General features: G+C 31.0%; 2 protein-coding genes across 2 annotated transcripts; one reads left to right on the forward strand and one right to left on the reverse strand.

The window, feature by feature from the left end:
• Positions 1-284: 284 nt before the first annotated feature.
• LOC127726067 (uncharacterized) lies at positions 285-12,275 on the forward strand. The gene is made up of 4 exons (XM_052233408.1): positions 285-637; positions 6,252-6,314; positions 7,067-7,125; positions 10,581-12,275. Exons 1-4 carry the CDS (start codon positions 370-372, stop codon positions 10,650-10,652), a joined length of 462 nt encoding a protein of 153 aa, XP_052089368.1. The 5' UTR covers positions 285-369; the 3' UTR covers positions 10,653-12,275.
• Positions 12,237-20,502, reverse strand: LOC127726062 (uncharacterized). The gene is made up of 8 exons (XM_052233402.1): positions 20,221-20,502; positions 18,261-18,429; positions 16,312-16,465; positions 15,282-15,473; positions 14,616-14,748; positions 13,369-13,544; positions 12,893-13,015; positions 12,237-12,469 (listed from the first exon to the last, which is right to left on the reverse strand). Exons 1-8 carry the CDS (start codon positions 20,390-20,392, stop codon positions 12,293-12,295), a joined length of 1,296 nt encoding a protein of 431 aa, XP_052089362.1. The 5' UTR covers positions 20,393-20,502; the 3' UTR covers positions 12,237-12,292.
• Positions 20,503-22,040: the final 1,538 nt, after the last annotated feature.

Below are 22,040 nucleotides of genomic sequence, written 5' to 3' on the forward strand. Positions count from 1 at the left end.
TAAACATTGAAATTAATTGAATTGGTGTATTCTCTTGTTCCTGTTAAATCTTTAAAAAAATCATTTCCACATTTTTTTTTTCTTCTGTATACTGAATGAATATCGTGGCTAAACAAAGCTACGTTTACCAAAAGTTTATGGTGAAGTTTAACTCAGTCATGACCGAACCAAATCATAACAAAAACAATGCAACACTTGAAGTGACGCTCCATCACGTGATAGCCATAGATAGTAAAACATCTATTTAAATTCATTCATCATACATCTATTAAAGGTAACAATAATTTACCTACCAAAAACTTCCTCCTTTCGATTACTTTTTCTTCCTGTTTTTAAAAATATATGTTCAATAATTGAAAGGAATGTAAAATGGCAACATCGAAGCCTACGTCTACGAGAGATTACATTTGTAAGATTAATGATGCAGTACAGCATATGAATAATCTTCTTGGACATGGTATAGTTGATCTTAATGATCTTTTAAAGAAGAAAAATTCTACAGATGAAATCCAGGCAATTTTGAACATAGACGACATAGGATTTCGCGGTGAAAAAAACAAACTTAAAAATCAGCTGGATGAATTTGCTAATATATATGAACAATTAAGATCAACCATAATCAGGAATAAGAAAGGGCGTAAGTGTTTAAAAATTATCAGTAATTCAAACTTGATTAATAAATATTCGTTTACTTTTTTTAAAAATCAATCAGGAAGTTAACTTTCAATACTTAATGATATGTCATCTTTGACTAAATTTAAATCGGCCATTACATTCAGAGTAAGTTAGAATGTACACTTACACTACAGAAGTTCCGTATGAACCTGTATCTCGGTATGCCGATTTGTCACTGTTGCTGTATTCTCCCAATGTCATCTCAGTTAAGGAATCCAAAGAAATCACCAAAAAAACATTTTTTAATATAATGTTTAAAACAGGAAGAAAACAGGGAAGTCTGTTAACAGATAAAAAGATCAAAACATTTTCTGAATGAATTATTTATCATAAAGGAAAGTTATATTAATATAGTGGAAATTGTTCAAACATATCCATCATCAACATTTCCCGTACCAATTGCTTTAACAGCCGAAACAGGCAATTCGTTTCATTTAATATTAAAACAAATAAGGAGATGTGGTATAGTTTCCAATTATACAACTATCGTAAACGACTAACAAGGATGTGACCCATTACAGGTCACCCTACGTCCTTCAAAAATAGTTTGCCTTGAACCAAAACCTAATACACACGTGGATGTTTCACTTTCTCATGCTAATGTACATACAAACATTTATGACTTACGGGACAACTTTTCCTCATAATTCAGTTTTTTTTATGTGCATAACTTTGCAATGAAGTCTCGGATTTCAATAAACGTAGAATGTTCACTGCAAGAATTTAATAAAATGTGGCAGTTTGCATCAACATTTCTACGGGTCATTTTTTATAAAGTAACAATTAAGTGTTTATGAATTTTACTTCAAATCTTTCTCTTTAGCTTCATATGATTACTGTGAAAGTTTGATATTGAACTATTGTCTGTTGCTGTTTAATCACTGTGCCTTTTTCTAAACCTCAAATCGCTTATTTGTAGTTTGAAAGATTCGTATGGGTTTCTTCTGTTTCTTTTGTGTTGTTTTGTTTTCCCTAATTTCTTGTCTACATTGATCTTTTTGATAGTGTTGTCAAACCTATTCTGTTATCTATTATATGGTTCGAAATTATGGAAAAGGTGCATCTAACATGTTGTAAGTTGCTCATTAATCTGACACCTCCCACTCCAAACTATATCATATATGGTGAGCCCGGACATATATCCACTTTATATTGATGCAAAACTTAGGATGATGGTCTCAATTAATTATGGGAAATCAGTCAAAATATTCCTCTATCATATATAGATTATTGTAGCACTTGTATCGTACTAAAAAATCTATTCCAAATGGTTAAGATTTATCAAACAGATTTTTATGAGGGCGGATTTTCTTGTTTTTCAAACACACAGTACGCAGATCTTCAATAATTTCTGCTTAATTTATTCCTTAATTATAGACTCGGGACGATTTAGAGCTTGAACTATCGTATAGACATTTGTCTAGTGTTGAAAATTGTATCTTTCCCTCTATATCTCGTTTGTTTTTTTTTGTTTTTTTTTTTGGTTTGCTTTCTCATTGAATTTTACCCCACACCTCCTTTTATTCATGTACAAGTACAAAATCAGAACACTTTTGTTTTATTAATAAATCCTCGTCGCATGGCTGTATACTGAGACTACTATAACACATGTGTTATAGTAGTCTCAGCTGTATACAAGATCAAACTTGCCCCCAAAATGCCTCATGTGAAATGTGTACAACTAGTCAAATAAAGATATCAAAATAATATTTTTTATCTTAAAGTTGTATATGTAACCATTTAATTCATTAAGTCATAAGTTTGATCGCCTCCTAACAATTTAAATAATTTGATATAGACGTTGGCATCAAATTATAACCAATTCCGGATTTGTATGACATGTCCCTTCCGACTTTGGACCAGTTTCTTAGATAGGTCGGAAACACAAGACGCTATTTTTTGTCAACAACGTGCCATCGATCTAATGAACTCAAATAAAAAAAAATATTTAAAATCGAAATATATTTTAGATACAATTATTTTATGCACAAGTATACTAGTGACTCTCAAAATATTAGGCATGTCTTTGTTCAAACATATAAAAGGGAAATTCGGAGAAATATGTTAGTAGGTCGAAAATACAATACACGATCGCGAGGATATGAAAAAGGAAATGAAGGTCAGTCAATTTTATACTTAAAAGTTAAAAACCTTGCTTATTTGATTATCTCTGACTTTATTAAATAAGCTACCGTAACAGTAATAAGTGCAAAAACTAGCATATCAGTTCAAACCAGAAATCAAGTTAATTCATTGAGATGTTTTCTTATAAAATTGAATTTATTCAAATGGCAAATTCTTATCTTTCACAACCATTAAGTAAAAGGCACAAGATTTGTTTTACCAACTAGATCCATCATTTGTGATATAAATTTCCAATTATCAATTAGATAAAAAATATCCAATACTTTGTTTTAAAATATGTATACCACTGGTCCAGCTGATACAGCATCTTGAAGAGTAGAAGCCCCATTTTTTCCCCAAAAAGTTTACTTTCTTAATCTATAAAATACCCTCAGAAATTTGGCAAGGGCTACTAGCTGTGCTTGCTAACCTAATAATTGAATTTTACAATAATAATGATTTTAAAATTCAAAATTATGTCACTTACAATTTTAAGTATTATTTTTTACAGACTTTCTTTCAAAATTTTTGTTAAACAGATCCCTTTTCTGTAGGATATTTTCTAGGCAGTACTGAACTGTTCAACTAAGAAACATAGGATTGACCTAAAAGGTTTTTTTTATAGAAGAAACTATTGTGACTCATGGTCCCACTTTTTAGAATATAACATTTTTAAAAATGATCAGTATTATTTATTATTCAAGTTTATTTCAGAAAGATTATTTAAATTATATAAAGTATGTTTTATTGCATTAAACATTGTTAGAAGTATTTACAAAAATTTCTACTAGAAGTGATCCCATATCCCATTACAAAAATTACATAGTAAATTTCATCAGCGAGAGCTACTTTATATCAATTCAGCTAGGTTTCTGGGTGACATTTCTAAATTTTTACCAATTTTTTGTCTTCTAATTTTTACCACTAATCCTTCTCTGAAAAGTAGGGAAGTATCTCTTCTTAATATTATAATAACATACTCGTAAATCAAATTTCATTAATTTTCATCTTGATTTTTGTAAAGTAAACTCCTTTTTATGTTTTTTGCTGGGTTTTTATTTTCGACTGGTGATGTCAAGGGGAGATAACCACTTGCACAAATCGTAAAAAAAACCACCGCTTCGTGTTGAAAATAACTTGACGTTTGCGTATCCAAAACTCTATTGCCTAGATATATCTAGTGTTTGTCTTAATGAGATGCTTTATCAAATTTAAATTCAGCCCATCATTTTTAGTTTCCTCGAAAATATTTAGATTTTTCGATCAAGAGACTTGACAATTTTCACGCAAACTTTAAGTTTGAAGGTAAAATTAAGAAAGAAGGACTTTTAGTTGACATGTAAGTTTTGACGAGTGAAAACTATGTATATTCAAGATTATTTAGATCAATAAGTTTTTATCATGACAGTGGCATTTTATTGAGTAAAAGTGAGGTTTGTCTCCGTCGTTGTTTTACAGAATTTTCACGGTCACGTGACTCTATTGTTGCTGATAGACTTGGGGTCAAACCGTGACCTGCTTTCCAACTGATGACGTCCGAAAAAATATGATCTGGCCATACATATATTAAACGGAGTGATGGCAACCAATTCAAAGTGAAAAACCAACTTTACAATTTTAGAAAATATAGAAAAAAGATAATTCTAAAAACACTCAGGATATCTAAACAATCAAAATTATCATAAAAAAAATTATTAAGTACAGACGGAACGGATATGATCTCTTCAGCGGAGATTGATAAGGAATATTTTCAAAAACATTGACGGAAATGAGCACGAGGAAATATAGATGGGAAGACACAGCACAATGATGAGAAAAATAATTGACGATCGCCAAGAAAACATAATTCACCAAATACAAAAAAACACATGGGCGTTAGGAGCTAAAATATGTGAAATTTTCAAATCAAAACATTTGTTGAGTCTTTGATTTTTTCTTGAAATTAGAAATACATATTAATATTCCGAGTAAAAACAATGATATGAATTCCATTTTACAACCCAAGAAATTTACAAAAAGAAGCATTCAATTCTTAAATGAGAGGCCAAAATCTGTTTAAATCTCACTGATTCTCAAAGAAACAGTTGTATTTATAGAACGACCGACGTTTATTTGGTATATATTCAGATGTATTCCCTTTTTCACTTTTATGTTGTTTTTTTTTCTTCTTTTTTTATTAAATAGTAAAATCTGGAAAGGCAAGCTCATATTGTTTACTACATATTGTAAGATAATCTCTGACAAGCAGTAAATATGCATACCTTTCTTTTATTTCAGTTTGCATGTACTGCATGATTAAGTCATATTATATATATTACATTGTTCAACTTCCTTGATTCTGTTACAGGAACAAACACATATCATTGGTCAAAAAATGTAGCAAAACTTGTAGCAAATCGGGAATTCTATTTTTTTTAAATACATCTCCGCGATCTCGAAATTTTCTTTTTCATCTATTGTTATCAGTTTACATAATTGTTAGAGTGTTATTTTATCGTCCACTGTAATTAATTTTGTCATATTAAAGTTTTGGTTATCGTCTGTTAAAGTCATTAAGTCAAATGGCTATCCTGCTATTATAGATTAACATAGCATGTTCTCTATGTCACGTAGTAAATACTTTTATTTTGTTTTTGTAAACAAAGAGTTGGGGAATATTTGGAGAATATTTAGGTCAGTTGGAGAATATTTGGAGATTATTTAGGTCAGTTGGAGAATATTTAGAGATGATGGGTATATAACGGTCCCCTGTTTTAGTGTTGAGAAGATTGAAGGCGAGGAAAGAACTATACAATATGAAACGTTCAAAAGGATTCTGTTATCTTGGCAGATTCTGGGCAGATTTTAGCAGATCTTGGGAGGACTTACATAGATTCATAGAAAGTTGTGTTACATTACTATTCAACTGTATTTAGTTTTGATATTTTGTCCGCACAGTATTGGACACTGTTGCGTGGTTTTTGTCCGCTCAGTATTGGACACTGTTGCGTGGTTTTGTCCGCATAGTATTGGACACTATGCGTGGTTTTTTGTGTGTGCACAGTATTGGACACTGTTGCTTATTTTGATGCGGAATGTAATGAAATCCGTTTGTGATGTGTGAAAGTGATGTACAAATGAATCTTTGAATCATACATTGTGTGAACTGTGTATAATGTGAATATTAGCCTGGAATATAATTTTAATAAATCGTAGATTAGTCAATTTATTTGTATATTTTCTTTAACAACAAGACTACACATCATTGGATTATTTGTCGTTAATTGATTGTTCTTTCAATGTATCCGGACTGACCTGAAAGTTTTACTATACTCGACCGCAATGGCATAATGAAAAGAAATATTTACCATAGTTTCCAGTACTTATAGTTATTAGTTTTTAAATAGAATAATATAAAGATCATTATATATGAAATCTGCTTAAGTTTATAGTGCAAAAAATGTACTTTTCAGGCAACGGGGAAGAACAAGAAGACAGTGGATACATCAGTAAAGATTCAAATCTTCTTGAAAGCGGTAAGAAAACATTCGTCACGATTATTTGCATGCTCTGTATTAATCACAAATGTCCACTTAATAATTGGTATTCCTCATAGATATAGACAGCGTCGATTATGGTTTAATCAAATTGTTTAATTTCTGAATTAGTTCGAAAGTCCTTTATTGAATTAAACCATGAAATTGTTTGGAATGACAACAAAGGCAGAACTTTGACCTGTCATAAAAATACGCAATTGGGAGCTAATGGAGACAGACAGATTTATGATTATAACCGCGAGATTTTCTTATGATTCGTCTATTTAGAAAGTTTAAGTTCTCATGATGACACTCATCTTACAATCTTTATTTAAGATGACATACTTTGTTCTTTTTTTTAGATGACATACCTTCTTCTTTGTTTTAGATGACATACATTGTTCTTTATTTTAGATGACATACCTTGTTCTTTAAGTTAGATGACATACCTTGTTCTTTAATTTAGATGACATACCTTGTTCTTCATTTTAGATGACATACCTTGCTCTTTATCTTAGATGACATACCTTGTTCTTTAAGTTAGATGACATACCTTGTTCTTTAATTTAGATGACATACCTTGTTCTTTATTTTAGATGACATACATTGTTCTTTAAGTTAGATGACATACCTTGTTCTTTAATTTAGATGACATACCTTGTTCTTCATTTTAGATGACATACATTGTTCTTTATTTTAGATGACATAACTTGTTCTTTATTTTAGATGACATACATTGTTCTTTATTTTAGATGGCATACCTTGTTCAAACGGCGGAATACAGGACGCTACACCACATGATACTTCACAGGTAATTGAAAGTCTTATGGAATGCATAGGAAATCTATTATTTAGTTTGGCATATTATGGGTTTTTTTTCGGAAAATCTGTCCGCTCTATTGGCGTAAAGCATAAGTACAACGTGAGGGTACCCAAATTGCACCTATTTTGACAGTTTTTTCACCTACGTTTATTTATGATCCAGACACAAGTTTCCATTCTGTGTTTATTTTGTAGATGTATATTTATTTACTATATTGTTACACCAATTTAATTTTGAATCCATCTTGAATCATAGAAAAATGGGTTTGAACCAACCCCCAAACGATCCATGATTCTGTAATGAGGAGTACCCAAATTGCATCCATACTTAAATTCGCATCCTTAAAAATCGTATAACAGATGTTTTGTTTTATTTATTCAAATATTTAGAACAATTTGACATTAGTCCATGTTTACTATTCATTTTTTAAGAAGTGGATGCTTGTAACATATTTAATTTGATCATTTTTAAAAGATGACTTTTTGTGGACGTTGTATGGTGACGTTCCGAAGATTTTGCTTTTTCTAGTGAATACATCATCTGTTGATATATACTGTGAACGTTTTGTGTATATTCAAATATAGCCTACCTATGTTGAAAGACATGTATAATGTCAAATCATGAAAATACAAATTGTTTAGTCTCAAAGAATACTTGTAAGAATCCCGCTGCTATTTTTGCTGAAAATGTGCAATTTGGGTACTCTGACGTTATATTGTAACAAAATACAAATTACATGAATATAAATAAGAAGATGTGGTATGAGTGCCAATGAGACAACTATCCATCCATGAAGCATATACATAACAAATTTTACAACAATCAGATAATCAAGAGTACCTTTTCATCAGTTCCATCGACCGTTTTAAAAAGTAACCTTGTACTTTGTACTGTTGGAAAAGTGTTGGATTGAGTATATGTTGTAGCTTTATTTTTGTAAGTGAACCTCATTTAGTCAATATTTTGAGAGACCAGTACACAGCAGAAATTGTTTTCAATGGAAAAAGAAATGAAATTCATTATCGTTAACGTTACTCGAGAAAAAAATGCAGTCATCTAAGATTACGAAGTACTTTTTTATATCTACCCATTGTCGAGATTATGATCACTTAATTATTTTAAATTTCGTATGATGAGGAACACTTATTCCTTCATTGCCAAATTAACAGTAATGTAAGGCATTCCCTTATAAATGCAATTAAAACCCATTATCCTAATTTTAACCAGCTTGACTCAAACTCTAAACTTAAAACTATTCTAGATCCCAATAAAGATATTTTGTCTAGTATTGTAGACTATATAAAGCAATCTATGGAATTGCGAAAATAAGGTCCACATTGGTCAATTATATATATATATATATATATATATATATTATTAATATCGACTTGACTTGTTTAAAACATTTATCATGTATTATGTTTCTTGTCACTTGTGTATACAATGTACTATGTTTGCATTTTAACCCGCCAGGGTTTCATGTTTTGCAATAAAGTTAAAGTTATAATTTTACAAATTCAGTTAGAAAGTGATAAGTAAAATTCTCTCTCTGTAGCCATTTTGTTTAAATAATGATGTTTTGTGGTGAACTAATGTTTGTCATTCGACTCCTTTTCCTTTTTTTGGTTACCTAACCCAAAGCGTCAAGAGAGCTATATTCATCACTTGCCGTCCGTCGTCCGTCGTTGTCGTCCGTTTACTTTTGCAGATATCTTCTCCTCCGAAACTACTGGGCCACAACATAGGCACTTGTCTCAGATTTTTTTTTTAGATATATAGGACTTTTTTTTCTGAGACAAGTGCCTGTGGGGCGAGTGTGGGCCACAATCATCATTTGTGAAATTTATCCAAAAATGACTGACATGGCTAAAAAAAAGAACATAGGGGTAAAATGAAAGTGTTGTCTATTATCTGGATATCCCTATAGAAAGAGAAAATATAACAATACAGAAAGAAAGAGAGAAACTTTAAATAGCATACATGATATAAAAAGCAAGACAAAATCTACAAATTAATTAACATGTCCGAAATTGTAGGTTGGCTCCTGATAGAAGTTATTCCTCTTAAATGACGAGTTTTGCCAATGTTTTGCGTTTTTGTTTATTGTCTTGAAAACAGAAACTTTAAATAGCAATCATTATAAGCAAGATAAGATCTACAAAACAGTCAGCATGTCAGAAATCGCACGTTGGTTACTTATAGAAGTTATTTACCATTTTTTGCTTCTTTGCCTTTAATCTTGAAAACATTAATAGATAGACAGAAACTTTAAATATAAAAAAAGGATAAGCAAGACATTCAAACCAGACTAAAAGTCCGAAATCGCCAGTAAAATCCTTATATTATGAGTTATTGCCTTTAGATGACAATGTGTATCAATGTTTGCGTTTATGCATATTATTTTGAAATTTATAACAGATAAATAGAAAGTTTAAACTGCAAAAATGATCAGTAAGAAAGCTCTTCAAATAAGCTGGAATGGCTGAAAACATTGGTCGACTTCCTATATGAGTAATTGCTCCTAAATGACGATTGTAACTATTTTTTGCGTTTTTATTTTTGTTTTTTTTTTTTTATTTTGAAAACCAAAATAAATTAAGAGAAATTTAAAAAAAAAAATTATAACAAGGACAACCCGCAAAATTTGTCAGAATGTCTGAAATGTCGGTCGACTCTCTATAGGGGTCATTGCCTCAAAATGACAGTTTTTAACTGGGTTTGCGAAGGTTTACCAAATTGGTAAGTATGGCGGGCGGGCGACGGGCAGTGGGCTGGCTGGCGGCTGTCAACAGTTTCCGTCCATTAACTTATAAACCATTCAACCAATGCTTTTCAAATTTTAATATGTTGATATTATAATTACAAAATGGAGGTCACTTTGAATATTGACGATTTTCACTTTAACCGTTCACGAGTTATGGCATTGATAGATTTGAAAATAGACTTAGAACGTGGCAGGTCAAAAAGCCTGAAAGCGCCTTTCAACATACAGAAAATCCAGTTTGCTGTCATTTTGACAGCTCATTCCTTGTGGACCATTTGTTTGCATTATTTTTCTAAAAAAAACCTTATTAGATAAAGAAATCCTGTGTATACCAAAAATGATAAGAAAAAAAAGATCTGCAAATATAGTAACATGTCTGAAATTGTCAGTCGATACTTATAGGAGTGTTTGCCCAATAATTATGATAAGTTACCCATTGTTTTATATGTTATGCAAAACCTGTAATAGATAAAGAAAAATGTAAACAGGAAAAATTATCAGTTAAACATGATCAACAAATATTAGATCCAAGCCATCTTCAAGGTTGAAAATGCACATAGATTTAAGTGAGCGTCTGTAGTATAACAATTCTTATTTGCTACCCCCTTTTTCCTCTGCACGTGTATCTTTTCGCTCTTTTACAGAAAATAAAACAATTTTCTTTTTTCTTATTTTTAAGGTAAGAAGAGCAAGAATTCTGACCAGATCCGACTTTGAACATATAGATATAGCATTCAACAAAGATTCCTGATTGTGCAGCAACATTTTTCGAACATTTATTAAACTGACAAAGAAACACTTTTTACCAACGTCCAATACAGTTTAATTTTTCTAAGCTTTGTATTTTACGATTGGCCACGATAATATCGTTTAAATATTGTAAGATTGGATTTGTCGGAACCCAATTAATGCATTTATTCATGGTTATAAGGTGGACAGCTAATTTGGCTCCTCAAAACTTTTAGGATCAGAAAGACGAGCTGGTATTTAAAAGACTCGTGTTTCACCGTCCGGTAAATACAAATGTGCCTGTTTTGCCATTTCTGTGAGAATAATTTATCTATTTTGGTTGTTGGAGTTATAGTTATAATCAATCCACAATTAGTCAAAATCTTATAAAGAGTTTGCATTTCTATATTTCCATATGGTGCCAGTTATACATTTTTGTGATAGATTATTTTTTTTGTGATGTATATTATCGTTATACATGTAAATAATTTTGTTCCTGTTATGAATCATTTTTATTGATTTAAATACCTCATTTTTGTATATTTTTTTCTATTGTAACTGTTGTATTTTAGGGTGAGTCATCTGCTCTACTTACATATTTTTGAATACTTTGGCATAATCCTAATTGCAAAAACTATAGGCATAATATATATATATATTGATAGTTCTTTTTTTTAGGCAGTTAAGGTTATAATATGCTAATAAATCGGTGTCACTTAAACACTTACTATAAAGATTCTCAGATGGGAAATCAGATATCTCATCAATATTGACAAAAATACATCGTGACTAGGAAAAATTCATTCAAAATAGGATTTCCTGTATTTGTTTCAAGTTTAATAGAAGAATAAAATTCAACTGATAAAAGTGTTATGAACTAGCTGTTTATGATTTGGCCTTGGTATAGATTCTCATTCAGCTGTATTGACCGTCGACTTTTTGAGTTTCGGGGTCAATACAGATAAACGAGAAGGTATACAATGTTGAAAAACAGCAACCCTAAAATAAGACCTAAATGGACACACACAAAACAAGCTAAGGAAAATCTATTTATCGGGAGGATAACCTGAGGTGATAACACATTGTTGTCGTTATTCAAGCGGATAAATTCTAAACTATCAAAATAATGCATGTATAACCTAGTACAAAAGTACTGATTAATCGATCTTGTGAGGCAGCAGTTCTTTTGTGCCAATAGTTGTTTTTAAGCTGTTTCATTTGCGCTATACTATATTTTTCAAACCCAGAATACAGAATTCATTTGTGTAAAATAGCTTATAGTATGATATTTATTAGAGTACGTTTGGGTACCGTCATGGAATGTAATCCACCAGCAGTGGCATCAACCCAGTAGTGATCTTGCAAAATTACAAAATACCAAATTTGATAGACACATTTCGAAAATTGTGTGTATTTGTTTCACTCATAGGATAAAATTCTGAAGGTTATTAAAACCTACTGGAATTTTAATATTGAAGAGACTTTTTTAAAATAGATGCAAAAGTTTTATATATTTCCATGAAAGCAAAATATATATGAGGTGAAGAAGAAGAGTTATTTTGGTGTAGATATTATGTAAATGTACTTTGTTGTAAATATTACAGTATTACATGTACTTTTTATTTTTATAAAAAATGAAAATATATGTTTTAGTATTATTGGTTAAAGCTCATCACGAACAAAGTTGCCCTGTTTGGTACGTGCATCATTAAATATTCTAGAAAGATGTACAAGTTTGTTTGGCTTGATATTTTCCAACTGGTCTCTGGTCAGCTTTGTCTGTCCAGGTTTATCTGTTAAAACATCGAATGCTTCTCTGGCTGAGGTATGGTCAGGATACTATAAATAGAAAAAAGAAATGTTTTAAGTAAATTAACATCAGATCTTGAAAAAGAAATCTGCCACTAATCATATAAAAAGGACAAACGTTTATATGTTGCTTCAAATGCATCAAAATACTTGTGTATAGTTAAAAATCTCCTTGTCTCTGGTTTATATAATTTTTTTCTTTTATTTTTTTATTAGTATGAACACACTTCGTTTACAGTCGCATGTTTTATGAGTAGCAACATTTGATATAATGCAGACACAATAGTTATATAAGTAATGTGTAAAATTCAGTGAGATAGCAATTCAACGACATATGATTATACAAAACAGACATCTCGGCTATATAATGCCTATTGTATACTCTTCATTGTAAAGTCTACAAAAGCTGTGTAAAAAAGCATTGCAGATCTACATCTGTATGTAAACATTTACCTGTTCCAAAGCATCTTCAAAAAAATGTTCAAATTTTTCATAGTGAATTTCATCATCAGCCCTCAATAATAGATCAAGGTATTTCTTCAAAATAGATGGTTCCATGTTCATTGCAGATATTTGCTGAAATATACGAATTATTGGGTGAAGTATGGAAATGTACAAATTGTCCTCAGTAAGTTAGACATATAATCCTACACATAGACATCAAAGTTGATATCTTATTAATAGTTGTTTAGTAAACCTTTTCTCAGAGATTTTTTATTTTATTACAATGAGAAAAAACTAAAGAGCTGTGCATTATTTTTGTGACATGTCTTATTGATTTTTAAAGTAGACTGACAATTAAATTACCATTTCTATTCTCAAAGCTAGTGTACCTTAATGGCAAATATGAGAAGAAATATTGCATTTCAAATTCTTCAAAGATATATCGGGAAAACATTTTACAAGAGTTATATTATCGATTAACTTACCCTTTCAGAATCTCGAACAACCCAAACATATGCTGCATCAGACAATTTTTCTTCTTTCTTCTGTCCATTTACTTCAGTGGTTAGCTTACAGTCTGATGAATCAAAAACTCTAGATGGAGCAAATAATATACTAAAGGAAATACCACGACCATATGACCTGACCTGATGTAAATAACCTAGAAAATATTTATGTTTCACTATATTTTAGTAGTAACTTCTGCAATTATGGGTAGTCAGTTGTGTGCTACTCTGTTCTATTTCATAGATGTTAGTACATGATTTGTGTGAGCACTTACACCAAATCTCTTTTTTTTATCACTTGTGATTTTTTATTAAAGAAATGCACATGTATACCCCGAGAGGATGAAGGCATATGAACAATACAAATATATGCACAAGGCAAACATTCATGATAAAATATTAAAACATCATATACCGGTAGTAAAAATGTTTGAATATGTGTAACATTGATTTCTTACCATCTTATCCTTAAGTTTGTGTTTATTGTATTGATTTTTCTTTAGAAAATATTTTTGCCTTTATTTACCAAAACTAAGAGTTTCGATTGACCTATTTGAGTAAGAGTTATTTCCCTTCGCCACCATTTTGGATGTCAACGTGCACAAATTCCTTCATAAAACAAACAAATTAAACTTCTATACTAATTGGTAAACCTTAAAAAAGGTTGCTTAAGCTTTGGTATATCCAAAAATTCTACCTGATAAAGATCTTTTTATCAGATATGCTTGTATCCACTCTTTTAGTTTGGTTACAAAAATAGGAGAATCAACCAGACTGCCTTCCAATATGGCGGCCAGGGGAAATGACTTCAACTACTTCTATACTAATTGTTAAACCTTAAAAAAGGTTGCTTAAGCCTTGGTATATTCAAAAATTCTACTTGATAAAGATCTTTTATCAGATATGCTTGTATCCACTCATTTAGTTTGGTTACACAAATAGGAGAATCAACCAAACTGCCTTCCAATATGGCAATATGGCGGCCAGGGGAAATGACTTCAACTCAATTAGATGCCTTTACTCTGAGCTTTCATTGCTGTTATCATGCTTGCATGTCTTTGTGAACAATTATTGACATTTTTTAATTGTATCCGTCTTGCCTTCGCATTGATTGTAATTTCTCTGTTTTATGCAAATATCCGATTGCATTAAAGTTTACTGAACTGTTCTTCTCTTCTTTCCTTTATATGTCTATTTATGATAATACATAATACGTAATAACATACCAGCTGGGATGAGTATACAGTCTCCTTGATTTATTGTTGCATACGACCATGGTATATTAGCAATGTCTTTATTTTTGAACATGTTTATCATATCCATGTCTAACTTTGAGAATCCAGACCCGGCATTGTGGTACTGACAATGATAAAAATCAATAAGTTAAGGTTCATTCTAAATAAATTGAATAATTTCATGAATTTGTCTTAATAATAAAAAATAACACGACCAACGGGTGCAACTAATTGACAATGATCCGCTTTACCCTTTTCGAAGCACCTATGGTCACGCCTACTTCTTTGTTGGGTTCGTTTTGATCAGTCTTTAGTTTTCTATTTGTGTTTTGTGAACTTGTTTGTCTTTTGTCATCTTCCGTTTTCTTGATATTATGGCGTTGTCGGTTTCTCTCGACTTATCAGTTTTGAACGTTCCCTTGGTACCTTCCGCTCTTTTTTCTCTAATAAACATGTTTTAAACTAAAAATATCTATTACCTCTATAAAGGTGAACATTTATCCTGATGTTCATAGTGTATGTACTTAGAAATGTTAACAAAACCATAAAGTTGTAAAGCGGCCATGCAAAGTTACGAAATCAAAGTCGTTAATATAAGGAGGGAAAAAAACAAGGTACTTAGTCTTTGAGACATAAAAGACCGCAGTATTATTTTACCTTCTCGGTATAATCAAAAGACGATTTGTATTGTCCATCTATCACAATAAAATCTTTCCTTCCAAATAAAACACAATGGATGTTATGGTCGTCATGGCTATGGAGTAATGAAGCTGTTCCGCCACTGCTCATCCACAGTTCTGCTTCCTGTAATCTTTGTCTGTATGAGCCACATCGTAAACAATCGGGAAGCTAAGGAAAATAAGTTTCAAAACTAAACAGAAACGTTTACATCAAAAGTAGCTACAAAAACAAGGAAAAACTATTTACACAAAAAAATCAATGAAAAACTATTTAAATAAAAAAATCGATGAAAAACTATTTACATCAATATTAACTACAAAAACAAAGGAAAAAACTATTTACACCAATATTAACTAAAAAAAACAACGGAAAAACTATTTACATCAATATTAACTACCAAAAAAAAAAAACTATCTAAAATACATTAAGGTAACACAAAAATGTTTTTCTCATGGAACAAAACCAGCAGAAATTATATATATTGCAATTATTGTATAATTTATATCATCTGTTCAGTTTTTCCATCTTTGTGCGATGATATTCAACACTTTTAGTGTTTTGTTTTCCATCTATTTATCGGTATTGTTACACAATCTTTTAGACTCATATAATTTTCCCTGTTTGTGTAGTATTGTCTATTTTGATGATCCAATACCTATTAAGTTTACTGGTTGGTAGATTCTTATAGACTCTCTCTCTCTCTCTCTCTCTCTCTCTCTCTCTCTCTCTCTCTATATATATATATATATAAAATAATTCATTTTATTGATAACTTAGTAAACTTAAAAAAGTGCAAATTGCAGTACTCACGATATAAATGTTTTAAAATAATTCTTTACGTTTAGCACAACAGAATATAAATGCGGTTTTATTTTTATTATTAAGTCCCATAAAATAAGTATTACAAGCAATGTTTCCTTTTGTACACTGGTACTTTCTTAAAAATGAAAAGTTATAATTCAAAGATTAAGTACAAGAAACTATTAGAACGAACAAGGTTACTTACAGGAAGTTCATCTGCCATTTCTTTGGGCATTGTGGTCGCAAGCCACCAATCATCGTACATATAGTCTAGAAGAAATTTTTTGAACTGCATAAGGCTCTGAACTCGTCTCTGTAACTGTTTCTTTATTGTTGTTGTTATACTCAGATTACCAAATCTACAACCAGTAGAATTTACTATGAATAAAAGTAATGACGAACTGTTTAAATAGTTTTACTCGGATGATCATGCAGAAAAGTTGATGGATGACGAATGAAGGATGCATTATTGTTTAATTGTTATTTGATCCACGTTCAGTGGCAAATATACCATGCTTATTTAGGTCATAACAATTAATAGGTAGGTTCTGCTAGCGGAAAGAGCAATTTTATATGTGTGTAATGTAATGTGTGTTATCTTTAGTTTTTCAACTGTTTTATTAACATTTTATGTTAAGTTAAAAACCTTTGATATCAATAGTTATGTTTCGTTCAAAATTGGTTAATACGCATATAGTGAACACATTAAGGCTTGATTATTTACAATGCTACAGGATTAATAGTTATTGTCACTCGAAGGTGTGAATATGATCTTAAATGGTCTGACAATGCTATGTTTAATTTTATAAACATTTAAAACCCTCGCCTTCGTCTCGGTCTTAAAATATGAATCAAATATGTCCATGTATTGTCTAACCTATAATTGAAAAGGGAGAGAGTGTTAAATTTGGTAAAAGGGAAAACGTTTAGCTTTTTTTTTTTGGCTTAGTTTTATGCGATTTTTAATCTATTTGAAAATGTGGAATTTCAAACCCTGTACATTTTTATAAGTTTACTTATGCATTTTCCTAATCAAAGAAAAACACATGTGCTAATATTGCTTTAATTTCCGTTGATTGGGAAGTATAAATGGATATTGATTTTTTTATATATACCTTGTAGTCTTTTACACTTTGTATTCTCTATTCTTAATGGCTAGTGAGTAATTGAACACAATTTGAAAGACATTAATAAGAAATTGTATGTTAGGTAAAACTCTTCTCAGTTCACCCTCTGGGATGGCACGTATAATCTACACACAATGTAATTCTGTGTTGGTAAAATCATAAACACATTTTAAAACATAAGGAAAATAATCTGAGATATGAGAAAATATTTTTACAAAATATCTGTAACAGAGAAAATGGGGTCATTTCCCTAAATGCATTTGGGTAAAAGGGGGCTTGTTTAGCCACATACCTCCAATTATAAGAGTCTTGATTGGGGCCCTTCATTTCTGTATTCTTTAATTTTTTAGGCCATTTTTCTCTATTCTTTATGCTTTTTGCCCATTATTCTCTATTCTTTATATTTTAGAACCAAATTATTCTCTTTTCTTGATTTGTTTGGTCCATTTTTCTCTATTTTTTATATTTGTTGCCCATTATTCTTTATTTTGTAAACCCCCATCCACACCCTCATGTATACCTGAACCTGTCTTTATTATTACTGTAAAACACATTTTGAAACAATAATTCGCTTTTTGTTAAAGAATTGCTTGATCTTGTAACTGTTCATATCATTAACCTTAGCTTTACAGATGTGTGTTGCATGGAAACAGACAATACAATTAATATAAATCAGACCGAAATACAATTATTATTTTTCTTAATAGTTAAAAATGCACATCTACAGATAGTTTAATGCACATCTACAGATAGTTAAATGCACATCTACTGGTAGTTAAATGCACATCTACATGTAGTTAAATGCACATCTACAGATAGTTAAATGCACATCTACAGAGGACGAGAAAGGACTTAAAACAATTATCAGTTTGTTAATTCTAGATATCGTAGATATATATTTTAACTAGATTATCATTATTATTACCAAAGGTATCAAGTTGGGATATACTTAATTCCCATGGAAAAGTAACTTTTCCATATAAAACAGTCAGAGTTCAATCGGACACCGTATTTAAACTTGACTTACTTGTCCTTTAAATATTTATCTTCATTCCAAGTAGTAAATACCGGTAGATCTTTTAGTGCTTCTCGTATTACAACAGGTCGATTTTGTTTGATATATTTCATCTCAAATGAATGTGCATCAGGCATGTCTAAGATTTCTTTCACTTTACCAGAAGGTTTCCGTTGATATCCTATAGTAGAAAACAAACAAAATTGAAAATATAGAATGTTTTTAACTTGTACCTATTAATCAAGAACGCTGGGAATCAATTGAATATGCAACAAAAAGAAGTATTCATATCGATAGCAGAAGTGTTTCCCAAAATACCCTAACATGCACGAATATTCATTTCCTTGTTATCCCAGGTAAGGGGAGGACTAAGCACTCAAAAACATGTTTTATTTCGTTACCACAAATTACTTAAAACCTTTACTAAATTCTTCCATAGATATATAGATTTGGGTTTTGAAGTTTGGTTGTACCTGTAGAAATCTTATTTCAAATGGCTTGGCACATCCTAATTTTTACGGAGATGTTGTTTACCGAGCCCGGAAATTTAGATACAATTAGAGTATACTTATCAATCCTTTAAATAAACTTTTTTCTAAAATGTTACCAATTCAACACTGTAATTAGATCTTTGAATATTGTTTTTTATTGGTATTAATATTGATTTTGTTATCAATAAATCAAAATCAAACTAAATATTATTTTTATATACATATGCACATTCATGGCTCTTCAATCTGTCGATACCTGTATCTTGGCATTACACACGGTCATGTTTTCTCTGATAGTTAATGACGCCTTTACACTAAATACATTGGATTTTGGATGTGTACTGATTGATATTTTAGTCTTAGATACATGATCTTTTTTTTATTAGTTGTTATTGGCTTTAAACTAGCTGTCAGTAACTGCGAGTACTCTCAGATCTGTACTTAGTGTCTTTTTGTTATGGGAATGTTAAAGTACCCTGCCACGTCCACTTTGTGTTTTTTGTTAGATGTATTTCTACTTGTATCCATCTGATGAGTTAAGCCTTTTTCAACTGATGTTTATAGTATGTTCTTATGTTGTACTGTTACACCACTGTCCCAGGTTAGGGGAGGGTTGGCGCCTTCAAACTAGTTTAACCCCGCTACATTCTGTATGTGCCTGTCCCAAGTCAGGAGCCTGTAATTCCGTAGTTATCGTTTGCTGCTGTGTATCATATTTGTTTTTCGTTCATTATTTTGTACATGAATTAGGCCGTTAGTTTTCTCGTTTGAATTGTTTTACATTTGTCATTTCGGGGCCTTTTATAGTTGACTATGCGGTATGGGTTTTGCTCATTGTTGAAGGACGTACGGTGACCTATAGTTGTTAATGTCTGTGTCATTTGGTCTCTTGCGGAGAGTTGTATCATTGGCAATCATACCACATCTTCTTATTTTTATATTAACTCCGCTGTAATTCAGGGGTTATTGTCTGTTGTATCCTTTTTTCTTTTATTGTTTTGTGAAAAATCAGGTCGTATGGTTTTCATTTTGAATTGTTCCACATTTTTTAATCTCGTGGCCTTTTATAGCTGACTATACGGCATGGGTTTTGCTAATTGTTGAAGGCCCTACGGTGACCTATAGTTACTTAAATCGTCGTCATTTGGACTCCTTATTTTATATAAGATCTCTTTACAAGATCGAAACCACGATTTCTCGCACTGAAGACGCGCGAGCTACCAAGAGACCACCGTGGCGGTTCGAGTAGCAATTGGCCTTTTCGGTGCCATAGAATAACATTGACTAGAATTTACTTAGTGGTGCAATAGAATAACATTGACTAGAATTTACCTAATGGTGACATAGAAAAACATGGACTAAAAATTATCAAATGATGCCATAGCTTAACATTGACTAGAATTTACCTAAATGTTGCCATATCAGAACATTGACTAGGACTTACCTAATGTTGCCATAGCGGATCATTGACTAGAACTTACCTAATGGTCTCAGATGGCCGAGAGGGATGGCAGATGATGTTGTATGCTTGATAACCGGTGGGAATACAATATCCATAGACATGTCTTTATGAAATCCTACTTTGCATTCAAAAATGTTCAAAATATCACTAATGATAAAGAAGTAAGTACAAATGGCCGCGAACGAATTCATTATAACTGTTAAATTTTAACAAAACTGATAGTTGTCTGTAAAAATGTCTACTGAATCGTCAGTTCCGGTCTTACGTTGATATTTTTGTATATTTTCGCCACGTCGATCTATTATATCCAGTTGATTTTATTGAATTTGAGATAAAAAGACAAATTGTTATATTATTGACTCGAGTGATAGATTTCGTAGCAACAGCTTGTGTGTAAAAGGTTTGAAAGAGACTTAATTTTATCAGTCAATGTGTGTCGCTCAGGTTGTAACCAGTATACATTTAAATCAATTAATTGTGATTGTCTAAAAATATTTCTATTTTGTAAGTGAGAATTAAAAACATATCGTAAAACTATCGAATTCTCACATGTACGGATTGAAAAGAGGAATTTTTTTTTATCTATAATATATCAGTAATACTTTTAATAAAATTTCGGACTTTTTTCATATAAGAGGCATCATGTATCGTATTGGAACTTAATAAAACTTTCGAAATATTTTATGTTTTTGTATTTTACAATGACAATGTCGGGCAAATTATGACAATATTTAACAAAAGTCTCAGTTGGCTGTTATAATCTGTTATTTGTTGCACACCATTTATACAATTCTTCAATGCACATGTGTCGCACTAACACGATCTAACAAATACTTCAGCTAAAACTGGTGTTAGGGGCCATCTCAAACTTGTAGTCGGGATTGAGCTTTTGCTCTGTGTAGAAGACATCATAGTAACGTTGAGATGTAGAAAAGCCATAAAAAGTGTTGCTTGTTTGCTTTGTTGGTTTTTAAAAATTATTCACCAAATCCTGTGTTTTCCTTTTATTGATGCAGAGATGGAGGCCTACCAGAGATATAAATCAAGCAATTTATCTTTTAAATTGGAATCGTTTTTCCTCAGAAAGCCATGCATGTTTGGAACGGTCGGGTGTTCGTTACTTTAATTATTACTTTTAAACAATATCTAACATCAGTTTGAATAATGAGTTTCTAAAGTCAACATCAATTTACAGCAACATCTGGTTCTTTTTAAAGTTTGATAAACACAATTTCATGAATTCATAAGCATTTTGAATTTGTTATTTGATAAGCATTATCTACACGGTCAACTTATACTTCTGCTGAAATAGATTAAACCGATCGAGTTATCTCTCATTGAACATGAAACTTGAGGACAATCCGGCCTAATATTCAGGCTTCACAATTTTGTCAGACCCCATCATAATGTTCTGCAAATTGTATTTTAGTGAATTAAAAAAAGAATGAAATAATGAAAAAAAAATCCAATTATGATCCCCAATAATCTGTTTTGATTACTCCCATATTTATCTAATCCTGATTTCTATACAAGATACAAGATACAAGATATTTTATTAACCTATCATGGTGCCCAAAATTTTAGCTATACAATCAAATAAATTACAAAATAAAGCACAAGACAGACAAGACAAGACAAGACAATACTTTATTAAAGTCTCACCACTTGTTACATATGAAATATACAGCATATTAAAACACAAGTAAACAGCAAGGGCCCTTCTATAAAGAGTTATGAGAGACTATAAAACTATTTTTCTTAAATTATAATACAAATACAAGTCAACTATCATGAGTATAAAATACATTTTCGCTTTATCAAAATTCCATTGCAGATTTT

The sequence above is a fragment of the Mytilus californianus genome, unplaced genomic scaffold (genome assembly GCF_021869535.1).
Source record: "Mytilus californianus isolate M0D057914Y unplaced genomic scaffold, xbMytCali1.0.p SCAF_16, whole genome shotgun sequence".
Lineage (NCBI taxonomy): Eukaryota > Metazoa > Mollusca > Bivalvia > Mytilida > Mytilidae > Mytilus > Mytilus californianus.

Excerpts from the sequence above, each read along its gene's own strand:
- LOC127726062 (XM_052233402.1), bottom strand. The coding sequence starts at position 20,392 with ATGAATTCGTTCGCGGCCATTTGTACTTACTTCTTTATCATTAGTGAT. Across the intron at positions 18,430-20,220 it reads CGGCCATCTGAGACCATTAG|GATATCAACGGAAACCTTCT; the intron begins GTAAGTTCTAGT and ends TTTCTACTATAG. Across the intron at positions 14,749-15,281 it reads CTTTTGATTATACCGAGAAG|TACCACAATGCCGGGTCTGG; the intron begins GTAAAATAATAC and ends TATCATTGTCAG.
- LOC127726067 (XM_052233408.1), top strand. The coding sequence starts at position 370 with ATGGCAACATCGAAGCCTACGTCTACGAGAGATTACATTTGTAAGATT. Across the intron at positions 638-6,251 it reads AATCAGGAATAAGAAAGGGC|GCAACGGGGAAGAACAAGAA; the intron begins GTAAGTGTTTAA and ends TGTACTTTTCAG. Across the intron at positions 6,315-7,066 it reads TTCAAATCTTCTTGAAAGCG|ATGGCATACCTTGTTCAAAC; the intron begins GTAAGAAAACAT and ends TCTTTATTTTAG.